This window comes from Solea senegalensis, linkage group LG7, assembly GCF_019176455.1.
Source record: "Solea senegalensis isolate Sse05_10M linkage group LG7, IFAPA_SoseM_1, whole genome shotgun sequence".
Classification (NCBI taxonomy): Eukaryota; Metazoa; Chordata; class Actinopteri; order Pleuronectiformes; family Soleidae; genus Solea; species Solea senegalensis.
The window spans coordinates 10,480,872-10,493,821 of record NC_058027.1 but is presented as its reverse complement, the minus strand read 5'-3'; the positions used below and the strand labels follow the sequence as shown (position 1 = coordinate 10,493,821).

The window sequence follows — 12,950 nt, the reverse complement described above, 5'->3', positions numbered from 1 at the left end:
AGACTTTGGCTTATGTAACACAATCATTCACCTCCGGACATTTTAGTTATACAATAAATCTGAAGATAAACCTGTTTTAACTGTTTTCTTACCAGTAAAAATGGTTCTGATCAAGATTAATTTATGTAGGTCACAAACCTGAATAATCACTAATGTAATGGAAAACTGAGAGCAGGACTCTGCAGAGGTAGCTGATGGGGTAATGTCTGCTGTTTCCACTGGAAAGATATGCACACACTGAGCATAATTGTGGGTTTAAAATACTGTTAGTGTGTTAGTTCTTAAAATACAGGTTTGCATTTAAAAGCACATTGAGATTCACCTTGAAGCACTTTCTACGAATAGGTTCAACCAAGGTTTTTCAGTTCACATTATTCAACAGGTGATGGTCACATGTATTTTTGTTCCCTTTGAAATAAACTTGGCTTGTAATTTGATAGCAGGAGGTGACTAAAAACAGGTGGTCCATTTAAAGGTAGCTCGTAATTCAGTGTGCTACCAGCAACAAAGGCCAGACATGCACTCTACAGTGTGACTTCTGCTATTTGACAATGACCTTTTTTATACGGTTTCATATAATGCAGACCAATAAGATAAATAAACAAATCAAACCTTTGTAATACAAACTACTTTTTTTTAATTGGCAACAATTAAACTGATGGTCTTGTGGCCAAAAGTAATAACTCTTCAACACTCACTGAGCATGCTATTAAGAAAACCTGTAAATCTGCTTAGTCATTAATCAGGCATTCATGTGGTAGCAGTGCATTGTCGACGCAGGTTGGGAGCTTCACTTACTGTTCATTTCTTAGGCTGCATGTGGCCATTAAAAAACACATGATTTTGGTTTGACTGTGTGTTTTCTCTCCAACAATTACAATTACAACAATTACAACAACTTTTCTTATCTGTTCTTATCTTAACTCATAACTCAACAGAACAATTACTTACAAACAGGAATCCTATCTAAAAACAATACTTTAGAACACTCTGACAATGTTTCTCTCCAACAATTACAATTTAACACTATCTTTCTCTTTTGTACAAATTACAGATACAATTACTTACAACTATTTACAACTACTAACAACTATTTGCAATGGTTTTATCCACAAAATATGGTACAAAAGTCAGAATTGCATTGCCTCTATCGATCCATCTATCTGTCTGTGTTTTATTTGTTTCCTTATGTATTTCTTTTTTATGAACAAACCAATATCGATTCTGTACAGCCAGGAGGAATACTTCCTCTCTGTCACCCTACGGTGACTGGATTTGTGCTGCTTCTCGGAGGGAGGAGGTGCAGCAGGTAGACTACTGCTCTGCTCCATGCGTGTACTCTGTTCTGTGCTTGAACCAGCAGCAGCAGAGATACTCTGGCTACTACTAGCAGCAGAGCTAACTTTTGCCTCGCCAGAATCACTTTGTGACGCGACATGTTGTCCTCTTCTCTCTGTGTCTGGCTGTAGGTTGTACAAATGAAATATCCTCACTTAGATCAATAACTCCATAAACCCCAATATACGGTAAAGATAGGGGAAACACTGCAGAACCACAGTATGATCCATCTACTCGTTTGTTTTTCTGTGATGTAAAGGTCAATAGGAAACTGATTCAGTAAGCACTGGCTCATAGAGAGATACAGCGCCACTTATGGAGGCAGAGTCAGATGTACACGGCCAATAAATCAATTTTCTCCTCTGCTCACATAACTATGCGTTGTACTAGAATAGTATTACAACACCAAATGGAAGAATACTTACCAGCCCCAGAAGTGTGGTAACACTTTCTTCCATGGGACACATGGTAGGCCGAGGGGAGTAAATGGGTGGAAATTACTTGACGAAGTTCAAAAAAGAAATGTTCTATTTTATAAAACATACATGGAATGACAAAATAGAAATGTATTTGGCTTTGTGTGTGTGTGTATGTGTGTGTGTGTATGTGGGGTTGGGGGGGGTTTGGAGTCCTGGGGTCCCAAATGTCTAGCAGCGCCCTTGATAAGCGCCAACTTAAAATGAATGAAGACAAAGTAGGTCTTCCCTCTTCCCCCTGTGTGTGTGTGTGTGTGTGTGTGTGTGAGAGAGAGAGAGGCGGCTGGCTCTCCAGGCAGGGCGGCCAGCGTGGTCCAGACTGAATGCAGCCTTTAAAGTGACGGAGGGGCTGTAATTTGAGAGGAGCACTGAGGTATTATTAGCCAAAAACTCAAACGCGGCCCTTGAGGCATCCAGATGTTGCGTTTGAGGCACCGAGTGAAGTCAGGAATATAGTCTTCAACTGTTGAGCACGCTGACACAGCCGGTCTCTCCTCTCTTTATCACTAACCAGTGATGGGAGCAGATTAAAAAACAGAGGTTAGGTCGCTGAAAACTTGTTTGAAAAGCAGGAAGACGATATCGTGAAGGACCGAACAACAAAGCCACAACTAACTGCGCAGTTTGGACGTTAAAATCCGGTTGAAATGTTCGGGTTTCTACACCAGGCTGGAATTAAATAGTGTTTTGTGTGACACTCGAGTTGAGTTAAACTCTAATCTTTCATCTTTTTTTGTGTGAGTTTGTGGTCAATTGAAACACCATGGCTTTGCTTCACTTGCTCCTAAGTGCCGGGATGTTGTCGTTGGTATCGAGGTGTGGAAGTTATTACAGCGGACCTTTACACCCGGAGATGTCTAACGGCACTTTCCATCATTATTTCGTGCCGGACGGAAACTACGAGGAAAATGACGATCCGGAGAAATGCCAGGTGCTCTTCAAAATGACGGACGAGCGAAAGTGCGGTGCCGACGAGGACCAGGAAGCCCTCATAAAGGACGACTTCACTATCATCAAGCGACAGATCGAGGACTCGGCTCGGGTGCTGGAGGGGATCGGGAAGAGCATCTCCTACGACCTGGACGGAGAGGACAGCTACGGGAAATATTTGCGCAGGGAGACGGCTCAGATTAGCGAGGCATTCACAAACTCGGAGAAGTCTCTGCTGGAACTGGAGGTGAAATTCAAGCAGAGCCAGGAGAGTGAGCTGAGAGAGGAGCACAGGCTCAACGACGACTTTCTCAGCATGGTAGTGCACACGCGGGACGTCCTGAAGGAGACGCTGGACATCTCCCTGGGCCTGAAGGACAAACACGAGCTGCTGTCCCTGATCATCCGCAGCCACGGCACCAGACTGAGCAGACTGAAGAACGAGTACATGAAGATATGAGAAAAACAAGTTCCCATAGAAGTGTCATATAGCAGGCAACAGTTTACCTTTACTGGTTCATTGTTTTCGAATAAGTTATTGAACGGTTCCTGGAAGCAAAGGGTGGATTTCTCATTACAGGGATAGTTATTTGAACTAAAAAAGTTTCATTTATTTTATAGCTAGTTCAAGTAACTATGAACTGACCCCTAGGTCAATGCACTCCTCAATCCAGTGTCCATAGATCAACACTAACATCGAATAGTTTCTCCAAAATGTGCCATAGCTTACGTCCCCAGAAAAATGTAAATTAATCCTTTACTTTTTTATTTACGCTGTTCAATGACAGATAATTGTAACCAAAAACATAACCTTGTTGGTGGAGGTAACTAGAAAAAGCATGTGCAGTACAAGGACAACAGTACAAACCTCCACCTATGTTTTTCAGTTACAGTGTCAATACACTCCCATAATCCACAACGTTAAGAATCTTGAATCCAGATCTGGATCACCACCAAAATCAAATAACACATTATATGATAATGTACATCCCCCCAATATTTCATTTTTGAGCTACACACAAACAAGCAAACAGACAAGTCCGGGCAAAAACATTACTTTCTTGACATAGGTACTAAAAATTGCATGGTTCTTTCCAGGAAACTTCTTAGATCATTTGGAAATAAAGTTAACATTTTATGGCTGTATAATAAAGCCTTACCCCATTTTATTTTTTATGTTGCTTTTATGGTTGAGTCAAACCATGAGGTAGATACAAGGGTGATTTCACTCAAATTATTAGATACAAAAAAAAACCCCACTAAATAATATATAAAAACAAATCCTGCAAACATTAAAATATACCCTGTCTAATTTTAATCTACTGCAATGTTCTGTCTTTGTTTTGGGAGCCTCACAAATTCATCATTCATGATTCGATTTAGAATTCTGAGTCAAACCCAAGTTGACTCCAATCCAGCAGGCCCACAGGAGTAAGACACATATAGTAAATATCCACTACTTTTTGATGTGCAGGGCAGCCATCTTGCATTTTGAGGTCAGAAGTTGGCGAGGTTCTTTCCATGTCAGAAAGACAACTTCAGGGTGGCTTTCCTGGGAACTGGGAAATTCCTGCTTCCCAGTTCAAATGGGACACACCATTAATAAATCCTTTGCCAGCTGTTAAACATGGTGTGGTAATGCTGTACTTTGTGCAGCAGTCAGTTGCACAGAAAACATCCAGTAGAGAGAAGTAATAGAAAAATATTCCTATAAAATCAACAAATAATGAACACATTTGTCCTTCATTTAGTAAAGAAAATGATATCAACAAAGATGCTGGCTTCTACAATAGACCAGCGATCCAATAGTGACCCAATAATCCACTATGAACAACATCAAGGGAGACAAAGGAAAGCTACTGGAACTGCCCTGAGAGTCTCCAGATCTAAACAACACTGATCTTAAACACATTGTGCGTATAAAATGTCTCAGAACTTGAAGTGACCTGTGAAAAAGTACAGAGAGGCTCATTGGCTACAAAATGCATTTGCAAGCCATCTGCCGAAAAGGGATTTACTGAGTGTTGATTTACAGTTAAATGCCACATTATGTGTTCTTAAGAAAACTTGGCAGTGCATTAACAGTTGAATAAAAGCTGATGTCTATGGGGCAACAGGGACCTGTTTCCCACCCTTTTTAAAACAAATAAACAAAAAAAAAAACCTTCTGCCTCCAATGCTGGTCAACTAACTAGCCTGATACACTGATTTCCCCCCCCCACTATGTAAAGGTCTGGGTTTTTAGTCATACAAGGAAGCTTTCATGTGTAGCCCGCTTACAGTCAGATTGGACCTCAGGGGCAACATTATGGTGCCCAGGGCAAGCACTAATTTTGCCCTGGGCCCCCTCACAGTTCATCATTACCATGTCTGTGGAAAAGTTTTGGTGTCAACCTGCAGTACATTTTTGTTTGTGGTGGCCTCAGTATTCAATAATTGCTTTTTAAAAAGCACTTTGTTTCTCCAGGGACAATGTCACAGTTGTTCCGGTCAATCTACTGGAGCTTTGTCAAAGAAACATGGTCATAATCCATTTAAATTGTCCTGGTATGTAAGAAAACTTTGATTATTTTGGGTGAAGTGACCCTTTGAAAACTCTAAATACAGTGAGTTACCAAATAATCTTATTCTGCTTTAACAGTGCTAGTATAGGCACATTAATCTGACAGTTTACTTGTGACACCACCAACAATAGGAGACTGTTGTGATTTCTGCAGCATGTAATGCCATGATTGTTATATCACTACATTAAACGTGGTTGAAAGTAAATAATATACAGCGCTGATGTTTGAATCCATTAGTGCACTGATTTAAGTATACAGTCACAGGTTTTATGGGTGTATATGAGTATGCTTGTTTAAAACGATGGCTTCAAACTTAGATCTGCCAATTAAAAAAAGAAACAGCAGGACTTTCAAAACATAACTGTAGTCTCATGTCTGATTACAAATGTTTTTAAAAACTCAAATGAGGACCATGTCAAACGTCGCACCTATGACATTGAAGCAGTGGATGGGGTGAACCTTATGTAGCAGCTTGGTTAAAGCTCCCAACACGAGCCACTGCTCCTCTCTGACACTCCAGATCAATGTTTCAGAAATCATTAAACAATGTTTACAGGTGGTAACCTATACATCTTTTGGCATCACAGGCCTACAGAATTTGCATAGTTCTTCACTGCTCCGATGCCAAATGTTGTGTGACATGGTTTAAAATGCTTTAGGCCTTCACTGTGCTGTGCTGCACAGGCAGTATAATCTTGTAAAATGTACAGTGTATTATTAAAAGTAAGTAAATACTGTGAGTGCCAATATCTTTATTACAGAACACATTAATGTGTATTCATTGTTTATATTAAGTTTGATAACTGAGCAACATATATCTATTATTGTTTACCTGTAAGATACAGTATGTGTGATGGGTAAGACTGCAGGCAGCACTTGGAGACGTCAGTGTTAAACACTAATCTGTGTGATAGCTGTTTGTGTTTTGTCCTCTCAAATAAAGAGTTTGTCTTTAAAGTACATTGTTGTTGTTAAAATGATTTATATCTTAGGATATTTGCTGGAAAATATGTTACATTTTGGTCTAGAATTCCAAATTGGATCAAACCTTTCACCAGCAAAGATTAAAAATACAATATGCAAGTTTTCTCTGCGTCAAACATGGTTTTCATCTGCACTTTTCAAGGGCCATCATTGATTGTAAAGGGTTATAATAAGCCCTTCGAGCAGCATTACACAATTTTGCAGCCTGGGAACCACAGTGACCCACTATCAGAAAGTGATGAGATGATTCATTAGCATGATAACTTCAGTCGAACCAAAAAAATAATAAAGTACTAAAGCAAAGCAACTTAACACCGGTGTATTTTTTCCATCACTGAAGACAGCTCTCAATGCAAAGTGGAATAAAATATGACGAGGAACATTCTTTTCTATATTAGGACGTAAAGCATAACAAATAGCACCTTTAAATCATTACAAATGTTGTATGGATCCACATGTAGTTACATCCTGGAGGTTCCCAGACTCTGTATTACTTCATACTCACATAACCAGTGAAACTCAATACTGCATAGCCACATGCATTAAATTGCAAAGAGCTCCTTCATGTTTGCTTTACAAGCTTCTTTATGCACTGGAAGTGGCCCCTAATTATGAGTGCTCTGAAGGAAGAAGTTGCTTGTTGGTATTTATGAGGAGCAGAGATGTGAGGGTGTTGTGTTTATGGGATTTTGAATGGTATACAAACAGCTTGTTTTTCTAAAAACAACATATTTGAGGTAAAACTTCAGTCTGTCTGATATCTCGATTAAGAAGGAGTAAAAAAATCACAAGTACCTACAACTTTACCATGTAGTGAAAAGAGCGGAGTGATGTCACATAACATTACAAAGTACAGAAGCACAGTTGCACCTGTAATTACACATAGTCTGTATACTTTGAGCACACAGATTACACTCATGAGGCTACATGAAGGACACATGATATGCAGCTCACGCCGCAGCCTTGGAACCTTTACCCTACATTGCACATTGTTTACATGAGAGGAGACATTTACAGAGTACACAGAGTACACATAAACAGAGTACAAACCTTTTCTGTAAGTTACTGCATTGTACTGTGTTTATCTGACCTGTTAGAGTAAATGTAAGGTTATATACTGTATGTTAAATTGCAATTTACTTAAAAAAAAATACTGTGTGTATTTAAAAAATTTATCTCACTTTAACTGTTATAATATGCACGGACATGTGGATGCCTCCACTTTTATTTGAAACTTTTATTTGCTGTGCTAACTCCAGTAGAAAGGCAACAGAAATGAGAGTGGCAGCCTGGAGAAACATAATCATGCTTGCCCTGTGATGCTGTAGAAGGAATTTCAATGTGGTGTCAGACATAGAAAAAAAAAAAAAGGAATGGAAAATGAAGTCATGTTCTGGTTTTAGGGTGTGTCACTCTGCCGTGGTTTGAAGTCTTTTTGGCATGTTTATTTTTACATTAAATCATTTTTGAAAAAAAAGTCACATAAGGCAGTCTCATTAAAAAATGCAATTAAGTTGGAACGCAAAACACAATCCAGACATTTTCTTCCTCTTATGAGGTTTGCTTTGTGTGAGCTGTTATAGTACTTTGTCGCTGCTGTCTAGGTGTAACGTCCTGAGTAGTCTTATGTTCTGTTTCCTGTTTTATTTTGAAATAATTACCATTGCATCTCGTTTCAGTGTCTGCTTCCTGTAAGGTTTCCCTCCTGTGATGACCTGCCCCGCCCTGATGGGCTTCATCTGTTTATCTTTATCCCTCCACCTGTGTATTTAGCCTGCATGTTTCCTGTGTCGTCGTCTTGTATCTTGTGTTTTTTTGGAAACCTGTTTTGTTTCAAGACCAGTGGTCTGGAAAGGTGTTTTTCTCTTCAAACTGAGACTGTTGTCGAGTTGTGTTTTTGTGTACACATCCCATTTGTTCTTTGACTTACCAAGAATTAACTTCTGCAGTGACATATAGTGTGTTGTTGGAAACCTTGTGAGTTCATACATAAATGTTTACACTGAAGCACACAATGAATAGGCTCATAAATAACAGTAGGTGTTGAGTGTGGAAAAAAGGTCAATTCGAAGACAGTTTCGGTGAGATACAGCTAAGGTTATTGGCTTGTTCTGTGTTCAGAGGAGAACTTGGCTCTCACAGAGGGAAGACGTTCAAAGGGGAGCAGGCAGGCCAATGAAGGGTGTAATCACACCTTGCAAACAGGCAGAGCTGAGGCAGGAGACAGAGGACTGAAGTACAGCTGCACCAACCCACACAGATTAATCTTTCAAAGACTTCCTGTGGGCAGGGCAGGTGTGTGAGTGTGTGTTTTTAATCACCTTTTTAGGACCTCTCTGGAACAACCACAGACCTTGTAAGGACCAGTCGTCATGGTGACCGCAGCCTTTTCCTAATGAGGCAGAACCACATTTATGAGACTCGGGTAAAAGGTAGGATTAAGGTGTGAATTGTGGTTAGGTTAGGGTTAGGCCTTATCTGGTTATGGTTGAGGTTAGAGAGAAAGCTTTGCTCCAGTTGTGAATGGAAGTCAGTGCAGTGTCTTAACAAGAATAGCTGTGCAAATCTGTGTGTGTTACCAAACAGCAGGTGTGCTTAAAGGTGATAATCTTCTGAGAATGCGGTGGGAACTGCTTAACGGCCGCAAAAGCAGAGAATGGTGGGATCTGAAAAGGCTGGTGGGTGTGGATTATGACAAGAAAACCAGGAAAATAGAAGGCAGTATAATGCAACGCAGTGCAACTGTCTTGCAATAAATGTGACTTTTAGAATTGTTATTTGCTGACACTGTGTGTGTGTGTGTGTGTGTGTATGTGTGTGAGACAGATACACTCATCTCTGACCAAATAATACTGTTGTGTATTCTATATCCATATTATATTAATTACATTTGTTCTTTTTTCCAAATAGATACAGGTTGAAATTAAAGTAATTTCAACTTTTAGTTTAACTTTTATAGAATGTTATTATTGGACTGAGCTTTGCATTTCATCATGCAGGTAATTCCTGTTTCATTGCATTTTCCCACACCTTTTTTGAAAAATGTTATAGCCATTTTAATAATGTATTCTCTATAGACTGGTGTCTCCCCCACTGCTCATTATTGCCATTAATGCCATTATTAAAACCCTCCTGAACAGAAATGACCTCAGTGCTACGTCTTTGAATAATTAAGAATACCTAATAATTTACCATTTTTAAACCAACCAAACCATTACAATTTAAATTTAAATAGTTATCTGAATATCTTATCACATGCAATATTTTAGTAAAATACCAGTCTGGCTTCAGGATGAATCACAGACTGTACTGTTAAAATTGTAAATGGCCTCAGGAGGATGATGGATAACAAAAAGTCCTGCTTGACTTAAGTGAAGCCTTTGATACTGTAGATCACTACTTCACAGTTGTATTAACCTCTCTGACAATTTTTTATTCTTTGTCTTTTAGCTCACAGATACAGAATTTCTAGTAAATATGGATATGGATGCATTTTCATCAATAAGCTAAGTGAAATATGGGGTTCAATTTTAGGACTTATTCTTTTTCATCTATACACTTGCTCTATGTTGCCGTGTCTCCTTATGACTCAGTACAAAGTGATGCTCTTTAATTGCACTTTAGATATTAAGTCATGGAGTTAAACCAGGACAAAAAGGAGGTTTTAATCATCTGTAATGACACAGAGAGAAACTCAATGGTGAACTAAAAGCTCTGTCTCTGAAACCATGTGATCAACTAAAAAAAAACCTTGGTGTTATCATTGATTCAGATCTTTCTTTAAAATCACACATACAAAATATCAAAGGCAGGATTATATCATTTCAATCATATCTCCAAAGCCAATGCAGAGATGTTAATTTGTGATTTTCTCACCTGTAGCATTGGCTATTGTTATGCTCTGCTCCGCTGATCTTCCAAAACAGAATATTAAAATAATATTCTTAGTTACTGCATAACTCAGCAGCCAAGAGCGAGTCCTTATCCTGAAGTCTCTGCATTGGCTACCTATGCGTTTCAGAATTGATTGATTTTTATCATGTAAAGCACCTTGTGCTACAATTTATATTTGTATGAAAACTGCTATGTAAATAAAGTCTGATTGGTTAATTTGGGATCTTAATGTTATGTCTAAAGGAAACTTCCCTTATTGCTTTTACCCAAAAATGAAAAAGTGCAGTGTTTTGTTTTGTTTTTTCCTAATGGGCTGTTTTTCAATCACAAATACACAACTGTTCTGATTTAGTCAGATAATCATTCATTTTTCAAGTAGTAGGGGCAGGAGTCCAGACACTCCTCTCCCCAGCCACTTCCACCAACTGTTCAGGAGGGATACCAAGGCATTTCCAGGACTGGAGATTTCCAGGAGAATAAATGGGGAAAAAAGAAAATCTACTTGTGTGAGCACTGTGTATAATGTTGCGACACAATTCTGCCACACTCACTCAGTCTCACACAATTAGACGTAACTGAAAATCTACAAGAACTGTTTAGGCTATACTTCAGCATATTTGGGCCCTTATGTCACAGTTTAATTCAAATTATATCCAGAGTCATAGTTTGTAAGGCTGCTCCAAACCATCGGGCTCTGAAACAATGACCCAGCCAGACTTTAGAATGATGGCAGTGACATCATACATCATGTGGACTTTCAAGAGTCTGTGCAGCAACTCATGCCCTTTCACTTGTAACACAAAGAGAAACTCCAATATTCGTTCTTACCATTTTTCATTATCAGTTGTTTCTCCGTCAGGGAATCTATTGTGTTTCTTGACAGATTGCGGCCAAGGGAGGATTTAGATAGCAGTAGGAAGACAGCCAACACTGAAGATACATTGCTTTGTCTAAGACTCCTCAAATTATGAATCAGTATAGCTAAAAGTCCTTTGTATTTATAAAGTCGACAATCCTATACTTTTTTGTAGTAGTATGAAAGTATGAAACAGTTTCTTTCATATTGTTTTACTTTTATAATCTTTTCTGCTCTGGCAAGACAGAGCTGCTTTTGCACGGGTGCTGTCTTCTCTCCTCTTAAAGCTGTCAGGAATTTGAGATATGAGCTTGCTATAACGCACAGACCATATAATCCCCAAAATTCCCCTTTGAGCATGTTTGTTAGCATGTAAGGGATTTTGGTATTTGATTTGGAATTTTTGTAAGATGCAGTTCAAACAGATGAGTGGCTTTTTCAGACAGACTGATGTTGTGGAGACCAGCTTACCACAGATATACATGGTTAAAGCCTATGCAGTGCAGGAGAACTGCTATTATATGCTGTCACTCCATCGTTTATGTCCAGGAATATAACAACTGCTGGACTTTGTAGACCTGTAATCAGTCCATAAGAGGAAGTCTCTTCACTTTAATGGTCCCCATGATTTCTCCTTCAGCAGGTGTTGTGGGAAATACAGTATCATAGCACACATGCGATAGGTTAGATTAGATTCAACTGTATTTATCCCACAGCAGGGAAATTCACTCTTTAAAGCAGCTCACAAAATCGGAATAAAGTGCAAATATACAAGTAGAGAAAATTGATTTAGCAATGGAAATGACCGTTTATTGTTACTTAAAACTGTTCACCGTTTCAATATCCAAGCCCTGTATGTTCACTGGTGTATGAGGTAGTGACCTTCACCATCTCCTTCGTCATACTATTGTGTAAGCACAGGTGGTTGCTTCAGCTCATTCCCCTCAGACACATAGCCAACAATGGCTGAGTCATCATAGAACTTCTGGAGATGGCACAAACTGTTGTGCAGACATGAACTTGAATGGTCCCTGGCTTTTATTACAGGTTGTACAAATGAAATAAAATGATAAAGTCTTTACAGAGTCTTTGGCACTTGGATCCATTAGAGAAATATTGGGATCGAATGAATCTGGCCTGAGCAGCAACTAGGCAAATACTCCCTTGCAGACACTGGTGGTAATGATGTTGGGTGATGATGAATCTGAGGACACTGTGCAGATTGGACAGTGATGGAGCATGGTGGGTGCATATTACAGCACAGCATCAGAACATCAGGATGATAGATTAACAGAGACGATTAACTGCTGATATCTCAATTGACAGTCCCAGGAAATGACAGCAACAACTGAGAGTGTGCATGCATGAGAACAGATAAGATGAAACGTTAGTACTACAACCAAAGCCATCAACAAGAGTCAACTTTCTGATTGAACTTATGCTAGAGCTACTTTTAATTGACAAAGTTAAAATGTTGTCAAACTGCTGTTGGTTTATATTCCAATTTATGAAGCACTTAATATTCTTACACCATTAACCAAGATGGTGAACATCATAAACATTAAACCTGCTGAGTCTCTGCATCTTAGCATGGTAGCTGAGCGTTCATCTCAAAGTGCCTGCAGCGTCATAGCATGGCAACAGACTGTCATGCTGTGACAATTCAAAATAGCTGGTGTTTCAGTTTTTCTTTCAAACTTATTTAAATACATTATTCCGTCCATGGATAAATGAAAAAAAACAAAACATTTTTAATGTCTGTTTTTAAACCAACTAAAGATTTTTCCACACTGAGGATGTTTATTGTTTGATGAACTTTAACTGCAGCATTCTGTCTGGTTTTCAAAACATTAATTAGAGTTCCCATGGGATTTGTAGGATTAAAATAGTCATGTCTTGTTTTGGTGT

General features: G+C 38.9%; 1 protein-coding gene across 1 annotated transcript; it reads left to right on the top strand.

The window, feature by feature from the left end:
* The first annotated feature begins 2,113 nt into the window (after positions 1–2,113).
* On the top strand, positions 2,114–6,268 carry fibinb (fin bud initiation factor b). Its single transcript, XM_044029470.1, has one exon. It carries the CDS (start codon positions 2,578–2,580, stop codon positions 3,202–3,204), a length of 627 nt encoding a protein of 208 aa, XP_043885405.1. The 5' UTR covers positions 2,114–2,577; the 3' UTR covers positions 3,205–6,268.
* Positions 6,269–12,950: the final 6,682 nt, after the last annotated feature.